The sequence below is a fragment of the Suricata suricatta genome, chromosome X (genome assembly GCF_006229205.1).
Source record: "Suricata suricatta isolate VVHF042 chromosome X, meerkat_22Aug2017_6uvM2_HiC, whole genome shotgun sequence".
NCBI lineage: Eukaryota > Metazoa > Chordata > Mammalia > Carnivora > Herpestidae > Suricata > Suricata suricatta.
The window spans coordinates 93,497,319-93,510,809 of NC_043717.1; the positions used below are offsets into that span (position 1 = coordinate 93,497,319).

A 13,491-nucleotide genomic window follows, 5' to 3' on the forward strand; every position below is an offset into this window, starting at 1 on the left:
CTCAGTGTATGTTTTCTCGAGGGGGGTATGGTGTCATATTTTAATTATTTTGACTTTTTTCTCCTTTGCCCTTTAATTTGCTGTTGGAAGCTTAAGATGACTGATTCAGGTCATGATTTCATAGTTTATGAGATAGAGCGCCAGCCACATCAGGCTCCATGCTGACAGCACAAAGACTGCTTAAGATTCTCTCTTCCTCTCTGTCCCTCCCATGCTCGTGCTCTCTCACTCTCAAATAAATAAATATAGATGGATAGATAGCTTTTCTAGATTTGTGAGTTACTGGGTAGGATTCCTGGAGCAGGGAATAAAAAGTGCTAGAATGTGGGAAAGTGCTAGAGAAAGGGATATTAAAAGGATATTTTTGGGGGCGCCTGGGTGGCTTAGTCAGTTGAGTGTCCGGCTTCAGCTCAGGTCATGATCTCACAATTGGTGGGTTCGAGCCCAGCATCAGGCTCTGTGCTGACAGCTAGCTCAGAGACTGGAGCCTGCTTCAGATTCTGTGTCTCCCTCTCTCTCTGACCCTCCCCTGCTCTCACTGTCTCTGTCTCTCAAAAATAAAAATAAAAAATTTTTAAAAAGGATATTTTCAGATGAAAGGACACGGAAAGTAAGAAAACGATTCCATCCATCTTTTCTCCATTAAGTCATATATAAAAATAGCTTCCTTATGTAATTGCATCATTTCTTTGAGGTTAGTACCCTACATTGTCTTGTAAATATGTTGTACTTAAGATTAAAATCAATAAATGAAGTCCTCAGAAAATAATGCTGTACCCTCCAGGGGGAATAGTAGGGAAATTCTGAATGGGTCAAGAATAGAATCTTGCTTCATGAGCTCGGTCTGGTTTTAGCACAATCCATTTTCTTTTCAGTAATGGCAATTCAACCACGTCATTCCTGACTATACATTTTCACCTGCCTCCTTCCTTTTTCTTGTTCTCTAAGTGTCCCTTCCTCTGAAATTGCTTACAACAAAATGAAGACCCAGGGTGCCTGGTTGGCTCAGTCAGTTTAGTTTCCAGCTCTTGATTGCAGTTCAGGTCATGATCTCACAGTCTGTGAGATCAAGCCCCACATCAGGCTCTGTACTAACAGTGCAGAGCCTGCTTGGGATTCTCTTTCTCCCTCTCTGCACCTTCCCAGTTTGCTTGCTTGCTCGCTCTCTCTCTCTCTCTCTCTCTCTCTCTCTCTGTGTTGACACATTTTTAAAAAGAATAATAAAAAAAACGAAATGAAGATCATACTTGCAACTTATTTTTTTTAAATAAATGGATGTTCATCACTCTTTATTAAAATTCTGTTCATCTCATTTCCTTGCCTACATACATGCAAAAAAACCTAAGTCCTGCAGGAGAAAGTAGATAAACCAACATGTTGACTTTTATCTTTCACTACATGTAATAGTTAAGAATAGAGAAATAAGTCAAACATTGTATCTTCATCAGGCATATATATGGCTTTAGAAATTAAATCATGAATTTCCGAGGTTGAGAATTCTTCCAAGTCCTAGATGCGTCATAAACTTGTATTCTGCTGCGAGGATGTAGCCCACCATCTGTTCCTGAGATACTGGAGGGCCATGTTCCCTCTAATATGTTATAAAAATCAAAATCTTTAACACATCACAGAAACATTTTTAATTGATCCTTTAGTCACAGTATGGTCTAAGAACAAAATGACCAACATAGTCATAATCTACTAAATCACTAAAGGACATCAGAAGCCAATTCTATATGCCAACCCATACTGTCCCCATTCTTCAGTGTGGAAGAGTGTGAACTTCACGGACAGTGTCTCTATGGGGAAATGTATCATGGAGATGAAAAATGGCCACCTCACCACACCACAGTGCTGGTGATGAGAAGGTTATGTTCGAGAGTCACTTCAGAGGAAATTGAAGAGGGGAGCTTGAGGAATGAAGCAGCAGCTGTTTCTTTCATAATAAGCTAGGTGCCCAAGCTCAGGAGATTCCCTTATCGCCAATGAATAGCAACTAAGAAAATGGTTTGTGCAGAAGGTTCCTTATTTCTTTTTAACCTAAATTGGCAACATGGAACTGGCCCAGGAATGTTCCTGGCATTCACACTTTTAAGCTAAAAAGTAATTACATGGTTTTAGCAAAGTCCTGTCTTCAGCAGTTGGTGTACTGAAAGAAACGTCTTCGTCTTCTTCATCTAGCTGTAGACTACCAGAAGATAAGCGGATTCTGGCCATGGGTGACCTTATCCCTTTGCCATACAAAGAGTAGTAGTCCGATTTAAGAATTTCTGATTCCGAATCACTGGATTCACTAGCTACGTATCTTTCTGCTGCTCCCTGATCCATTAAAACCGTGGGAAGCTCCTGCTCTGCAAACATATGTGGAAAAAGATCAGCTTTACGACTCAGAGTGGGACAAGGCCCTAAAGGTCTAAATTCAGATCCAAAAGGAAAACGGATCATTTTCATGTCTGATTGGCTCTGGGATCGTTTAGGGGACTGCTCTTGAATATTACATGCAAACGCATCTTCTAAATTTGGGTCTTCCGCCTCCAGATCTACGTTGATGTTGCTCCGACCACTGGTCCTGGCCATAGCTTCTTTGAGCTCTTCAAAGTCTTGCTGAAAGCTCCTCATTCTGACATTCCTTGGGCTTCTTTTGGCTGGCTGCGTTGCAGTGGGCCCTGCACAGCTGTCTGGCCTTTCCCTTTCCTCTGCCAAGACTGGAGACCGTGTGGGCACCTGGGGTGGTCTGTCCACGTAAAAGAAGACTTGGGGAGGCATAACGTCGACCTGCTGACCAGTACAAGGAATATAGGGCACATCCGTGTAAGTCAGCCGCCTCGCTGGGCTCACTTCGCTTGTGAGACCAGAAGGTGGGCTCATGTGATTGTCAGCAAACTTACAGCTTGGCTGGAAGGAGCTCAGAGGACTCCTTTCCTCGAAGTAGTCTCTAGGATCAGGGTCAGTATTAAAGACGGGGTCTGTGTAAATAAAAGGGAAAGAGGAACTGCTCTGGGACTGATGTAAGAATGGGGGGTCCACCTCTGGTCTGGACCGCTCTGGCACGGCTGCAAACGTCACTTCCGCCGCTGAGCTCCTCCTCCTACTGTCCAGCACTGGCTCCGATGCGCGCACCCCATTCGCGTTTCGGTAGTACCCACCGCCGTAGCCTAGTCTCAAATCTTCCACCTTGAGAGGGAGGACATGGTGAAAGAAGAAAAGAGTCGTTTGCTGGGGGTGGGGGCAGGGATCCAAACTAGCCTCGAATTTCACAAAGGTATTTCTCACATGGTCATCTCAATCCATGTTCTAGTCCCAGGTTGATAAATATATACAGACAGGGCAATAACTTGTGCCATAACCCAATCTATGCGCTAAAAAGTATACACGACCCTCTCCTTTCTCACTTCCACCCCAAGCCCAGCCTCTGCAGTCCTCCATGTTCTCTAGCCAGCACAGAACTTTAGGCAGGGGTTCTGCTTTCTGGTTCCGGTTCTGCCTTTGACTAGCCATGTGACCTTAGGCAAGTCTCCTAACCTCCCTAACTCCAGCCTCCTCCCTATGTTCTGTTAAATGGTGGGAAGGAGGGCTATGAATGACATGAGAGGGTCATATATTAGATGGTACCGGCATTATACCTCTGTGATGCTTTTGAGATAAAAACTGCCTATGACCTGAATGAACATATGAGAGTTTGTGAGACCTATAATTATTTTTTTAGGGAGAGCCAAAGAAAAATAATTAACATGGTTAATGCTATGAAACTCGAATGAAGCCATCATCTCACTATTCCAGGAGAAGAGCACTTTGTTCTTAAATTAAGTGACAGCAAGAGTACATTAAAACATTAACCCAAGACCTTATAGCTTCCTCTAAGGCTTAAGATTTTCATTAGGTAAAAAAGAAGAGCTTTTAGTTTTAAACATGCAATGCCATAGAAATTCATTTGGATCTGCATTTTCCAAGATGTTAGCAATACAAGTTGCAATTTAAAGATAGGCCACATCCTTCCGGTCTGTAAGGTACACACCAGTGGTCATTTATTAAGTGGTCTTCTATCGGCTGGAAAGACTGAACTGACAGACCTCCCTAGGAGGCTAGCCTATTCAGTCCCCTTTCACACACTGGGAGATTCTGGCAGAATCGATTCTTAAAAGCATTTGAAATGTAGATGCATTACATTTATCTAAAGAAGAAGGAATTTTCAGAAACCTTACTTGTTTTGATACATCAGAGAGGAGGTCTGGTGAGGACCTGCACTGCCGTTCATGGTACTGAGATGGGTAATGTTTCCTGAAATCCCCAAACAGAGAAGGAGTTGAAATGGTCTTTATGCACATACAGAACACATCTAATTCTCTACATTCAACTTAAAATCAACATGAGAGAGAAAACCATGTACCTCTCAAATGGCAAGCTCCTCAACCGCCCTTTCTTTCCATATTCCAAAAGCTGCCGTTGGGTTCTTCCACTATTTTAACAATGAAATAGACATTTTTTAAATTTAGTGTTTATTTTTAAGAGACAGTGAGTGTGAGTGGGGGAGGGGCAGAGAGAGAGGGGAACAGAGGATCTGATGTGGACTCTCTTCTGACAGCACAGAGTCTGAGGGACTCGAACCCATGAACTGTGATATCATGACCTGAGCCGAAGTCAGATGCTTAACTGACTGAGCTACCCAGGTGCTCCTAGATAGACATTTTATTAACACTAGCCATAAGCCAGCGGGCTACTAAAACTTGAAAGCTTCACTTACTGCTGAAGTCAAGAGTCTGCATGAGTGACATATGCCACGAATCTCTGTCACAGTAATTAAGAATAATACTCACTTATCCAAATATCAGGCATATATCAACCTCAACTACTCAGAGCCCAGGACGTTTTTTAAAGCTTCTGAACAGGACTACATAACAGTTAAAAATTCTGGCCTTGAAAACTAATATACTTTCCTATGAAGGCCTTTTTCCCTACCTCCAAATTTAGATACAATTTCCTTTTTTCTTAATGTTTCTTTAAGGTTATTTATTTGTTTATAAAGAATGACAGGGAGGGGCAGAGAATCCCAAGCAGGGTCCACACTATCAGTGTAGAGCTTAACGCAGGGCTCAAATTCAGGAAACCATGAGATCATGACCTGAGCCAAAACCAAGAGTCGCATACTCAACCGACTGAGCCACCCAGGCACTCCTATACACGATTTCTAATAAGGCTATTGATCTGGTTTCCCAATTCATGATAGAAGAAAAATAGCAAACTAAAACAGTAGAAGAGGTTTGCTCCAGCCAGACACACACCAGCAAAGAAAGCCAGCTGGGAGAAACACAAAAGCCAAAACAGAAATCACAAAAATAATAAAAGCCAAAAACTCTGAGCCATTTATCACTGGGGTGCAGGGACTGACATTTGTCCCCAGCCCTGAGGCCATCACTGCACTACAGCTGCCTGCACAGGTTAGTAAGTGATATTTGTAATAATTCTGGTCATTAAGAGAAGGGCAGGCAAAATAGGCTCAGTGTCATCTGTTTAAGAAGGTAGGGATTTGTAAAATACATTCTGGAAAGACTCCATCAAAAATATGTATGTTTTAAAATCTCAGTTCTTACTGAGGCAGGCTTCCACTATTTGAAAATCTCCCATGGGAAAGATTCAATTCGGATTTTTTTTTAACATTAGTAAGAGTTCTGAAAGCTTTTTCCAAAAAATTACTAGGCTGGTATGTTCAAGTAAAAATAAGGTCTTATTTTGACCTTGCTTCCATTCCTCCAAAGTGTGACCTGCTATAAGAAGCCTCTACTGCCATACTGCTCAATCTTTTGCCTCCCTTAGGTCCTCCAGTGTGTTCTCATGCTATCTCTCACCTAACCACCACCAAACAGATGTTGTTAAGCTTCCCTTTCCATGGCTTGCATAGATGTTGCATATAAGAAAAACAATACGTTCATTAAATATGTCTTCTTAAACAGTATCTGTCCCTCACCCCCCATGCTTGTCAATATTCTAATCTAACCCCTTTCTAGGAAGCTTTCCTCCTCCTCCTTACCAGTTAGGAAATATTGACCTAATATGTCACACAGAGAATGAGCTGTATAGGGTAACACCCTTTAAGTGACTTAAATGGATTCTGTATTGCTTCCAGAATTCAGCTCCTCCTACTGCCTTCCATGTTACTGAAAAGTAGGTGTGTGTACAGTTTGCCTTTGTGCAATAATATTTAATTACCTATAGCGGAAACTGGAGCCCTTGCTGCACAGTAGTGTTTTGGGCTTTGATTTGGGCTCTTCAGAAAGTCTGAAGAAAGCGTGGTACTCCACACAAGTCTTCCAGAAAGCCTTGCAGGCATCTCGGCTGGCCATGGTGAACTCCAAGGTGTCCTTGCACAACACCTGTGTAAACCAATTTCCATCAAGCGAAACATCCTTCAAGAATATCAAAGAACTTTGAATCCCAATGCTGTCCAAACTATTGGACCAGGGGCCCATGCAGCTCCTGATTTTCCACTTGGCTCCCTATAGGCTTCACACCTACTAAAACCAAATGATTGGCCACCTTCTGAGGAATGGACAGGGCCACTGCTCAAAAACAGAGCCTTCTCTGAGAAGCCAATCTCGCTTTGCAGCCACCTCACCTCAAATGCTTTTTTACCCCCTCTTCTCTGCCCGGAACATTTTTATGAAGTTGTAAATTAGGTTAAAATGAACATCAAAGAACATCCTTCCAAGGTGACAAAAAGTTATAAATGACCAACAGGAAACGGGGTGGGAGGGAAGCAGGGATTTCCTTACAGATGGTAGGCTTTATAGGATGATTACATGTATAGGAATCTTTTTTAACATACCAGCTAGAAACACTTTGTCCTGTCTATGCTGCCTTATTCTACAATGCTCTTTATTGCTCATTTAGCATATTCTAATCTTACTTAGGGAAGCTTAGCCTTCCAGACCTAGTTCAAATTTTCTCCATCCCCCAGCCCACTACATACCCCCACTTGCCCACACATGCATGCAGCCCTATTTTCTGCTGACCATCCTCCCCCCACCTCCTTTGTTTCTTCCCAGGTTCCTACATGCAGCCCTGGGACCCTCCACAAGGTTCACACTGGATACAGTCTCCTAAACTGCTCAGACAAATACTTTTATGTAAGGCTAAGATCCAGAGGATGAAGCCCACACTACTGAATCTTCTGTAGGTCAAAATATGAGTTGATACACATTTTTCATTCCCTTTGTAGTCACAAAAGAACATCCTTTGTAGCATCTTTCTCACCCTATACAATGCAGCCTTGACCAGCAATTCCTTCTTTTGCTTAATCTACACCCACAGCTCCCTACACCCTGCTTTGGCAAATAGTAGGTGTTCAATTATTTGGCATGTACTACGTGTTCAGTTATTTTTAATGAAGGGGGATGAAAATACTTTATATAATGGGAAAGATAACATCAAATAAATATGTCCATAGTCTTAGATCTGTTCACTTCCATTTGACTTCTCAAATCCCTGAGAAAAATGGTTTTTTTAAGGAGACTTGTCTTTCATTCCAGCCACCCCATTTTCCTATTAGTTTATTCATTCTGAGCTGCCAATAGGATTTCTTGGTGTTTTGCCTTGAGCAGAAATATGACTAATGCTCTGGTTTATTTGTGTGGAGGCAAAAGAGGGAGTATATCGCCCCTCAGGGCCGGCCAGCTTTCACCGCCCACATTCAAACCATTTGCTGAAACGACCAAGAAATCCCAAGTGAACAGAAAGTAGAATTTATTAGAAAGCTACTTACCAAGATGTTGGCATGAAGTTTGATGAGAAAATGCTTTCTCTTAAAACTCAACTTGCGGATTTTAGCCCAGTTGAAAGTATTGATCTTTGTATTTCCCTATAATGAAACACATGGCAGACATGAAGGTGAATGTCAACAAAAGCTGGTTTGGAAGACAGTGAGAACCTGCTAGAAAATGCACTTGTGTGCATGGGACCATCCTTGATCTATCTTGCACAGACTGATCCTGTTGTACTAGGCAGATCCTCTAGCCACAGAAGGCATTCCAGGTGGGACTAAGACTGCTTCGAAATGCCAGCAAGAAGGGGTATACCTGGGAAAGGTTTCCAACCAGGATAGGGAGATTACAGTAGAAAAGGATTACTACAATAGCTTCTCTAATCTCACCCCCTTCCTGTTTCCATATTCACTGCCACCTCATTTATTCAAACACCTTCAATAGCTCCTTACTGCATGCATCCTCAAATCTAAACACTTTTGGCTGGGTTTCCCTTGCCCTGACTATATTTAATATTCAGCATTCTATCCCGCTGATCCTAGAAAACAGTCTTCCATCCAACTCTGAGCTCCTCATTCTTACCTAGAATTGCCTTCCCCATACCCAAGCTTTCTTGCCAGTCTGGTAGCACCCCCTCGAAAGCATTCTGTGTAACTACGGCAGCCTACACCCATTTCTAACTCCTCTTAACTTCCATGGCTCAACTGGACATCCCAAACCATTTAGTTCTTTTAGTTGGTTAGTTGCTCGATTGGTTGGTTGGTTGATCTGTTGGTTAGCTGATATTTGTTTGTTCACATGCTCCAAAAATCAAAGGTATACAAAAATATAGACATTGAGAAACCTCACTCCTACCACCATCACTCGTATCTTTGTCCCTCTGTACCTATCTACCCATTCTCTATAGATAACCACATTTATTAGTTTGTAGTATATACTTGCACAACTTCTAATAAATATGATAAATTAGGTTTCGATTACTTACTGGCTGCTATTGATCACTATTTCTCTGGTCTCTCTAAATAAAATGTGAGTATCTTAATTATAGGAGCCATGGGTCATGCTTAATGTTAGTTTCTTGATTATGCCATCCTTTATCCTTCTTAGGGCCTTTGTCTGTTTGCCCTTTGTCTGGATCCCCATCCCTCACCTACCAATCCTATCACTTTGATCTGAACAACTTCCTCAGGTCTTAGCTTAAATGTTAAAGTCCTTTCACATGTGTTACCACAGCATCCCACACTTCTTCAAGCACAAATACACTGTGTGTTTAAAACTATTTTTTAGAGGCGTTTGGGTGGCTCAGCCAGTTAAGAGTCTGACTCTTCATTTTGGCTTAGGTCATGATCTATCGATTCATGAGGTCAATCCCCACTCTTGGGATTCTCTCTCCCTCTCTCTCTGCTCCTCCCCTGCTCATGCTCTCTATCTCTGTTTCGCTCTCTCAAAATAAATAAATAAACTTAAAAAAATAATAAAAAATAAAATTACTTGTTTAATTGTCTATCTCACCCCTATTAGAATGCAAGGTCCATGAAGTCAGGATCATTCCTGCTTGCCTCTGTACCTCTAGTGTGTCTGGCACAGGGTGGATGTATGATAACTATACTGACAGAAGGTTGAATGAATAGATTGCTGCCCACCTCTAAAAATACTCAAACCCATTGAATTGAACAATTAAAACAGATGAATTTTATGGTATGCAAATTATATCTCAGTAAAGCTAGTTTTATTTAAAAGAGAAAATAATAATATAATGAACGAAGAACACATAGAAAGTACTGAGTTCCTAAGTATTCTTTGACTGGAGTTGGGGTAGGACAAAATAGACTGGAGCTACATGATTCCACATTGCCCACAGAAGTATTCACACTGGAAGAGATCACAACTAACATCATGGATTTGCTCCTCTGCCCTCCCCCATTTTCTCCCATGCAGGAGGAAATGGCAAGCATCAGGGCTTAGAGTGGAGTGGATAAAAACTGCCTCCTGGGTGAAGGCAGTGTGCACGTGTACAAACAGATATGCCTGTGACCCACTGGGTCTTTTGCCCACAAGTGTGACTCTTGTGCCACAAAGTTTACAACCAGAAAAATGAGAAAGCCAAGATTCTTTCAGCTGAATCTGTACCTGACTCCTTGTGAATTACTTCAGTAGTCTAATTTGGTCCTGGGAGCCAGTGGGCCTGAACTCATCCCTTCCTCTCTCACAAGTGGTTTATTCCCAAACCTGCCCAACTCTCTGCCTATCATTTTTTATGTTTATTTATTTTTAAGAGAGAGAGAGAGAGAGAGAGAGAGCGAGCGAGCAGGAGCAGGGCAGGGGCAGAGAGAGGGGGAGAGAGAAAATCCAAGCAGGCTCCGTGCTGTCAGCTCAGAGCCAGACACGGGGCTCAAACTCATAAACCATGAGATGAAATCAAGAGTTGGATGCTTAACCGACTGAGCTACCCAGGCACCTTTCTGCCTATCATTTTGAAGGTTAGGCAAGTGCTCTTGAACCTTAACTTGTATCTAAATTCATTGAATGTTCACACATATGAGGAGACCTAATAGATTGGCCAGGTTCCTTGGAGTGAGGATTCATGATGATAGAGGACCAGAGAGGCCTGAGTTGGTTTCTTATCTGAAAAACAAAGTCCTGGGGAAAGAATGAACCAGTAAACAGAAGCAATTGCTGGCACAGTGGGCTTTAATTCCCCACCAGCCAGCCCTGGGCATCTCCAGTGAAACCAATAACTGAATGAGAACAACAAATTTTGGACCCTTTGCGTTGTTTCTGGTGGATTTGGACAAGGTGAGTGCACTTTGCATCACAGCCTAAGCCTTTAAGATGCCAAAATCCATAATGTGTGAGCTCCTCTGAGTCAAAGCACTTACAGACCATAAATGGAGGCAAAGCACATCAAGGCACTTGCAAGTGTCCCCTCCCTTTCTTAGTAATACTGAGGGGTAAGGTCACCTCAGGAATGGACACCCACGTTTGCACAAGTGTAACCCCCAAAGGCTCAGGACTTTAAAGGAAAGAGTTGTTACCTGTAACACCAGCACTCCCATGTGAGCGACGGCCAGGTGGATCTGCATCCCTTCACCATCACTGGCAGGGTGAGGCCTGATGCCATACATATCCAGCTTCCTTGCTATATCCAGGAGCAGAATGTCAGATTCAGCTGGGCTCCTGCCGCTGCAAAGGGAAAGAATTTATGAGCCTAATAAATGCAGCAGGAATGACACCTCCACGCTAAGGGCTCCAAGAGGCGCTCAGTGCTTTCTCAAGCTCAAAGCTTCTCTGACTTAAGGACTTGCTTTAAAAAAAATTATTTTCATGTTTATTTTTAAGAGAGAGATCAACAGAGCACAAACAGGGGAAGGGCAGGGAGAAGGGAGACACAAAATCTGAAGCAGGCTCCAGGCTCTGAGCTGTCAGCACAGAACCTGACGCAGGGCTGGAACCCATGAACCGTGAGATCATGGCCTGAGCCAAAGTCAGATACTTAACTGACTGAGCCACCCAGGCACCCCAGGACTTGCTTTTAAGAGCCTGTCCCCAGCATTGGCATGCCCACTAGTGGAAGCAGGTGTCCGATGAAGTACTTACACGTGCTTCTGATGAAAGTGCGTGATCTTGCTCTCTAAACAGTCTTGGTTCGGTAAGTACCGGGTTTGTGCCAGATGTTTCTTATCTGTTTCTTCATGAAAGTCTCCCAGTTCTGCTGCACGACAGAAAAGTGATATTTTTCACATTAGCATTGAGGAGTCAAGCAGGGAAGCACCCAGCAGCCTCTCTGCCCTCCCCCAAACAGCCCCTTTTTTTGCAGCCAATCTAGCCCCAGGCCTCCCACCCCACGGCTTATGTATATTTATGTTTTAGGTTACAGGTGGAACTAACGGGATCTTTTTCCAATCAGAAGCAGTGGCTTGCTATGAAGTCTCAGTAGAGTAAATCACAGACACACTGTAGGTCTCAAAGGCTCCAGGATCACAGATGAGTATTTCATTAGTTCCTTCTTCCACATTCTATTTATGATCTGTTCCTCTAATCAGTTCCTGTTACAGGTTGAATTGTGTCCCCCACAAGCCCCCTCAAATTCATATGTGGAAGTCCTAAACACGAATACCTCCAAAAGTGACTGTATTTAGAGACAGGGCCTATAAAGAAGGGATTAAATTAAAATGCGTCGGTAGGGTGGGCCCTAATCCAATCTGATTAGTGTCCTTATAAGAAGACGAAATTTGAACACGTATAGAGACACCAGGAATGCACGTGCACAGAGGAAAGACCAGGTGAGAATACATCCAGAGGGCAAAAATCTGCAAGCCAAGCAGATAGGACTCAGAAGAAACCAAAACTGCCAACACTTCAGCCTTGGATTCCTAGTCTCCAGAAGTATGAGAAAATACATTCCTGTCATTTAAACCACCTAGACTAATACAGGCCCCTAACCTCACGCTACCCGGATCGTACATTATCAAAAAAGGAGCATATAAGTGCCAACTACAATGCAAGCCAGCCATTCATCTCTTTGTATATTGGGAAGCTAATAAAACCCAGCTATCTGGAATCCTCAAGAAATGAATCACTCTGGAAATGATTCTGGCTTTTCAAAATCATTGGCAGTTTATCCCTGATCATAAGCTACTCTTTTCTAGGTGTCTCTAGTTTATTGTTTTAAACATCTGTCATACCACAATGCCTACAAAGGTCATTGAGGTGGACAGGATTATCTGCTCCTACAGTTAATGGCTTCGAAACGCTTTGAAATTTGAATTGCTGTGTCTTCTTTATCATTTTTACACTTCTCCCTCTCTGCCAGATTGATATGAATCACTTCCTGGTCACTGACTTCCCCTATAAAGGTCTCCACTTGGTTCTAATTATGACTTCTAATTGGGAACCTAGACATCCAAACCTGTTAGCATTTAAGAATTGTAAGAGTAAATAGATTCTCCATGGAATCCTTTGGTGCGCTACTATTGACCAAAATACATGGCCATGGGACACCGATTTTGAGTGCTAGAAACTTATTTTCTCTTTTCTCTTGATTTTCTTCTGTTTTTTTCATTTTTAAAGTTTATTTATTTATCTTGAGGAGGGAGGGACAGAGACAGAGGGAGAGAGAATCCCAGGCAGGCTCTGCACTGTCAGGGGGCCAGACGCAAGGCTCACACCCATGAGATCATGACCTGAGCCGAAATCAGGAGCCGGGTGTTTAACCGATTGAGCCGCCCCGGTGCCTGTCTCTTGATTTTCTATTACATTTTAGACAGGTGACATGCTCATCGAGGTATATATGTATGTTTTTTTAAGTCACATTATAATGAAAATCCTCATATAGCAAGCTTTCTTAAGAAAAAAGAAAGATCAAATAAATGGTTCTTTTATTTATTTTTTGCCAAAATTGACAACTGTACAAATCTCATTAAAAGACAATCAGGCCCATGTGATTTCACTGATTCATTCTATCAAATATTCAAAGAAGATATAAAGACTAATTTTTCACAAACTCTTTCAGAAAATACAAGATATAATACTTGCAAATTCATTCTATGAGGCCAGTATTACTCTGATACCAAAACTGGACAAAGCCATCACAAGAAAACTACAGACCAAGATACTTCATGAATACAGAGGCAAAGATCCTCAACAAAATACTAGTAAACTAAATCCAGCAACATGTAAAAAGGATTATATATCACGACCCAGTAGGATGTAGCCCAGAATTGCAAGGTTAGTTCAA

The 13,491-nt window shown here is 42.3% G+C and overlaps 1 protein-coding gene across 1 annotated transcript in view; it reads right to left on the reverse strand.

Moving 5' to 3' along the window:
* Positions 1-1,822: 1,822 nt before the first annotated feature.
* Positions 1,823-13,491, reverse strand: part of FRMD7 (FERM domain containing 7) — a 34,383-nt gene continuing 22,714 nt past the window's right edge. Inside the window, exons 6-12 of the mRNA XM_029929705.1 lie at positions 11,352-11,466; positions 10,790-10,937; positions 7,757-7,852; positions 6,205-6,368; positions 4,388-4,456; positions 4,203-4,278; positions 1,823-3,174 (exon numbers count right to left, since the gene is read on the reverse strand). Coding sequence (XP_029785565.1) covers positions 2,092-3,174; positions 4,203-4,278; positions 4,388-4,456; positions 6,205-6,368; positions 7,757-7,852; positions 10,790-10,937; positions 11,352-11,466 — 1,751 coding nt within the window. The 3' untranslated portion in view covers positions 1,823-2,091. The remainder of the gene's footprint in view (positions 3,175-4,202; positions 4,279-4,387; positions 4,457-6,204; positions 6,369-7,756; positions 7,853-10,789; positions 10,938-11,351; positions 11,467-13,491) is intronic.